Source organism: Echinops telfairi, unplaced genomic scaffold (assembly GCF_000313985.2).
Source record: "Echinops telfairi isolate 266 unplaced genomic scaffold, ASM31398v2 ScPeMD7_2;HRSCAF=8, whole genome shotgun sequence".
In the NCBI taxonomy this organism is placed as follows: domain Eukaryota; kingdom Metazoa; phylum Chordata; class Mammalia; order Afrosoricida; family Tenrecidae; genus Echinops; species Echinops telfairi.
Window position 1 is genome coordinate 7,954,226 of NW_022103898.1, and position 4,946 is coordinate 7,959,171.

General features: G+C 62.6%; 1 protein-coding gene across 1 annotated transcript in view; it reads left to right on the forward strand.

Moving 5' to 3' along the window:
• Nucleotides 1–4,255, forward strand: part of MICALL1 (MICAL like 1) — a 24,679-nt gene extending 20,424 nt beyond the window's left edge. The window contains exons 13-16 of the mRNA XM_045290847.1: nucleotides 25–98; nucleotides 1,887–2,001; nucleotides 2,216–2,262; nucleotides 3,407–4,255. Of these exons, the coding sequence (XP_045146782.1) occupies nucleotides 25–98; nucleotides 1,887–2,001; nucleotides 2,216–2,262; nucleotides 3,407–3,570 (400 nt within the window). The 3' untranslated portion in view covers nucleotides 3,571–4,255. The remainder of the gene's footprint in view (nucleotides 1–24; nucleotides 99–1,886; nucleotides 2,002–2,215; nucleotides 2,263–3,406) is intronic.
• Nucleotides 4,256–4,946: the final 691 nt, after the last annotated feature.

A 4,946-nucleotide genomic window follows, 5' to 3' on the forward strand; every position in this document is an offset into this window, starting at 1 on the left:
TTGATGGTCCTCGCCTCACCCCAGCTTCAAGCAGCAGAACCTGGAGCAGCGGCAGGCCGAAGTGGAGTATGAGCTACGGTGCCTCCTCAACAAGCCTGGTGAGCCCCGAGGGGCTGGGCAGCTGGGCAATGACAGGGCCGTCCGTGGGAAGACGGGAGGGAGGGCGCAGCAGGGGCGTGCGTGGCAGGGTGATGGCCTGCCTCTGGTGCTCTGCCCACTCCTCTCCTGGAGCATGTGCTGGGGCAGGTCCCCGGGGACGACCCTGGGGCAGGGGCTGCAGCCTCCAGCATGAGGGACCCAGGTGAGTGGGTGGCAGCATGTGCAGGCCCATGGTGGTGTTGGACTATGGCTGGTGGGTCACACTGGTGCGGGACATTGCCAGCAAAGGGCAGCAGGGCTCAACAGAAGCCCCATGGCGTGGATTGGGCCTGGGTTCCGACACACACTTGTGGGGTGACCTTGGCAGGAACCTTTGTGGGTCCATGAGTAGGAGAGCATGTGGGGCTCCCTGCCCCCCCCCCCCCACTGTGCCCGTGGGAGATGGGTGCTGGGCATAGAAGGGCTGTCTCCTGGGGGGTGGGCAGTGGCTGAGTCGGAATCAAGCTGAGCCACCCCAGAGGGCTGTGGCCAGGAGCCAGGGTTCCTGACCACCTTCGGTGTCCCAGGCTTGGTGTCCCCCGTGCTTCCGTGTTTTGGCCTCAAGCCCACCCCAGGCTGCAAGGACCCGGTTTCCATTGGACAGAAGGCAGGGATGCTCGGCCCACCGCCTTTATGGTGGAGCTGGCTCTGAGCCAGGCCATCCCCTTACCTCCTGCTGCTGAGGTGGCTCCTTGCCCCTCGTTGACTGGGGACTCGGAGGCTGAGTGTCCCGGGAGAAGCCACGGTAATGTCCCTGTCTTCCACGGTCTCAATCAATCCCAACCTCCTGGAGGCTGGACCCTTGCAGCCTGCCCGAGGGAACTGCAGTGACACCTGCTGGCCAGTGCGGGAGCAGCACCTGTGCACCCCCGACGGGCTTGGCCCTGGGCTTGTCACCCTGTCCCCATGTCCCTCTTGGAGGACAAGAACTATAAGGCCTTGAGGGCATTATAAAGACACCATTGGTACCAAAGCTGGGGAGTCAGCTGCCTGGGTTCAAATACTAGCTCCTCCCTCACCAGCAGTGACACTTGGACCAGGGCTCAGCCACTGTGAGTCTTGGCGTCCTCCCATGCCCGCTCCGGCCTGGACAATGGTTTGGACAATGGGACTGGCAGCTGGCTGGGTGGGTGATTTGGAAGCCTCTGCTCTGTCCCCAGAACTGCTGAACCATCTGCTCCTCGTGGGTTGGGGGTAGGGGGCCTTGGTGGGAGAGGCTGTGGAGGGCAGCCCAAGGCTGGAGACCCACCGCCGAGGAGCCTGGGGCTGCAGAGACCCAAAAGATGGTCCTGTGGGGTGGTCCTGCCGGGTCTCCCTCTGGTCTCGTGGGCACTTGGCCTGCTGCATGGCCTTGGACAATGTACCTCTTAGGGGGACATTGCTTCTCCTGCATGGGGCCCCCTGAGGCCCCCTGTTATTTCCCACCTCTGGTCTGGCTTTGCTGGCCAAGGCACCTTAGCCACCTTAGGGGACTCCTGGAGGCCCAGGGCATCCTGCCTCCCCAGGAAACCTGGAATAAACACTATGGCAGGGGGAGGGCGAGGGAGGAGAGTCCCCACTCACCCCCAGAGGGGAGGCTTTTGGGTTGACAGCCTAGTGTCCTTGGCCCCATCCTTAATAGCTTTAATTTCTCCGAGCACCCGAGCCTGGGACCCTCCTTTCCGCTCTAAGTACCGGGCCAGGTCAGCAGCCGGCACTGTTCTCAGAGGGGAGGGCCCACACTAACGCTCACTTCGCTCCCTGCACAGAGAAGGACTGGACGGAGGGGGACCGTGGCCGGGAGAAGGTGCTGATGCAGGACCTGGTGACCCTCATTGAGCAGCGCGATGCCATCATCAACTGCCTGGACGAGGACCGGCAGAGGTGGCCTGGCTGGCGGCAGGCGGGCGGGTGGTGGACGAGGACGTTCCAACCAGGGGTGGGGGTTGTTTCCTGTCTGGTCTCTAGCCCAGGGCCAGGCAAGCCCTGCCTTCCTGTCCCCACCCCCCACCCCACCAGTGGTCCCAGTGCACCTTGGGAGTGGGCCAGGGCTGAGCGGACCAGGAGGTGGTGGCTCAGCTTCCTGTTGGCCTTTTAGGGAGGAAGAGGAGGATAAGATGCTGGCAGCCATGATCAAGAAGAAAGGTGAGTCCTGGAGTGGGGAGGCTCTCCGGGCTCCACGTTGGCCTGGAGGTTCCTTCTCCTTCAACCTTATGTTCTTCAAACCCAGCAGGGGCTGAGCGTGATTAATAAAGACTTTAAGATCGCTCTGCCGGCAGCAGTGTTTGCCAAAGTGGGCGGTATTGCCCCGGGGGTCTCTGGAATGTTCCAGGGAGGCGGCTAAAGTCCTGGACTATGGGCTATGCTGTGTATGGTATAAAAAGTCGCCATTGAGGAGGTCATGGGGTCTTTTTTTCCTGTGAGCCAAGTAAGTTAAAGAACCTGTGGTCTGTCTGGTGGTGCAGTGGGTTAAGCCATAGGCAACTAACCAATAGGCTGGCAGTTTGAACCCACCTCTCCTGGGAAACCCGGGAGCAGGTCTGTGTCCCCCTGCGCCATCTCCAGGCCACTTGGAAGACTGGACAGGAAGGACGCTGTCCCTGCGTGGAGGTGGCTGCCTTGGTGTACGTTTGGCTATGTGTGTTAACAACAAATAAAATTAATTTCTTAGGGGAAAAAAAAAGGAGAGAGGAGGAGAAGGGAAATACTAGGCCTCTCCTGGAGACAGGGCTGCACGGGGTAGGGGTGGGGGCCCTAGCACCCCTGGGACTGCTGTGTGCTTAGCTAGGGTGGAGGGCGCAGATCGAGAGGCTAAAGGGGGCTCCAAGGCCTGAGCTTGTGCTCTGCTGGCTCCTCAGTTCTGAGTGGGGGCTGGGGTGCCTAGACCCCCCACAGGGCTGCGGTGGGGGGCGGGGGCACTGCTGCTCCAGGGTGAGCTCTGCCGCTGTTCTGGGGCTGCCCAGGGGACTGGAAGAGCGGGCCTCAGGGGCCCTGAGTTTGGGCCCTAGAGGCAGACGGCTCGGCCACTTAGGACCAAGGGGGTTTCTCAGCAGCCCCTTCCTGCCTCTGACCTGCCAAACAGCGCTGATGGTGACACCAGCTCGGGCGTGGGTGGGCATCCCTGTTCCCACGGGACCCGGAGTTTTTGTCCATAAAGTCAGAGGTGTTGCTGTGGCCGGGTCTCCGTCACCACAGAGCCCTGCATCTGCATCCCCAAGGGCTGTCCCTGAGCGCTGGGGCCAGGCGGGTGGCCCTCTGGGCCTTGTGCAGGCTCCTGTCTCTCCTGCAGAGTTCCAGAAGGAGGCTGAGCCCGAGGGCAAGAGGAAGGGCAAGTTCAAGAACATGAAGGTGCTGAAGCTGCTGGGGAACAAGCGGGAGACCAGGAGCAAGTCCCCCGGGGACCCCCGCCCTCCAGGCACAGACCGGGCGGGCTCCACTGCTGGGCGCACGTGACAGAAAAGAAGACTCTCAGGGAAGGAGCCGCAGGTGACGCCTCTCTCCCCTCAGGGTGCTCCCTCTGAGCCCCGAGGCTGCCCCGGTGGTCCTGAGGGCCCCGGCTGCTGTGACTGGCCCCGAAGAGCAAACCAGCTCTAGGGAGCGGCCGCGGCCAGTCCCGGCCCGAGTGTGTCCTGTCCAGTCCCTGCTGAGAGGGACGGGCCTCCTCCGCCTCCGTGCCAGGTTCCCGTCGTCTCTCCCAGAGCAGGACAGTGGGTGCCCAGCCCGAGCCTCCGTCTCTACCCCCCCGGACTCTGCTTGTGAAGCTGAGCTGGTGATGAGGTCCGTGCCGGGTCCTCACCCGCCAGCCCGCCTGGCAGGCAGGGCTTGCCTTCTCGCAGCCTCTTGGAAGCTGCTGTGCCAGGACCCGGGGGCCACCAGGTCACAGGCCTTGGGAGGCAGGGTGCCAGTCCTGGCTCTTTAACCCCTTAGAGTCTGACCCCTAATTCCAGGCCTGCCTCCACCTCCTCAGGTCTGGGTAGCGGCCCCTGCCCTGCACTGCCATCTGGGCCTGTCCTCCCCCCACCGGGGGCTGACCTGACAGCCGGGTCCTGCAGACTTGGCAGCAATGCTGTTGTTATAAGCTGTCTCGGGGCACCTGGAGGGCTCCCCTCACCCACAATAAATACAGGTGTCGCCACCAGCCCCAGTCCCCTCCCCACCCTCTGCCGGCTTTCCTGGGGCCAGGTCGCCTGGTGGCCTGCCCGGGCCCCTCCCGAGGCTGGGCCTCTCTGCTTGCTCAGGAAGGTCTGGGCCCAGCTGGGCAGGACCTCGTTCTTTTCAGGGAGGTCTGTCCACCCTGGTGGTGTCCTTTTAAACGTGCCTAGTGACCTGAGCTAGGTTCCGGACTCAGAGGCCTTTCTGGCTCAGGTGGCTCACACATGGGAGCCAGTGGGTGTAACCTGATGGGTGGCTGCCCCAGACCAGACTGGGGGAGAAGGGACAGAGGTGAACAGGCGTGTGTAGGCCCCAGCTACAGGGGTAGCTGTTCTTATGTCAACAGTAACCACTGGGGGGGGGGGGAACAGGATGGCCAGAGCTTCCTGTTTTGAAAGAAGCCAGGAACCAGCAATGTGTGGGTGCAGTTTGCTGTTGACATGATAAAGGGTAGGCTGACGCGCTGTTGCCAAGGGTGCCCAGGCTCAGTCCCTGTCCTCAGGTTCTTGCAAACTCGTGGAATGTTCCAGAGACACTCCCTGACCTGGCCCTCACCACATACTTGTTTGTGGCTGCAGGCAGGGCCCCACATAGGCTGGGCAGGGTTGGATGGGGTGCCTGTGCCCCTTGCAGTGCTGGCTGGCTAGGCAGGTGACAGAATTTGGCTTCCTGTGGGC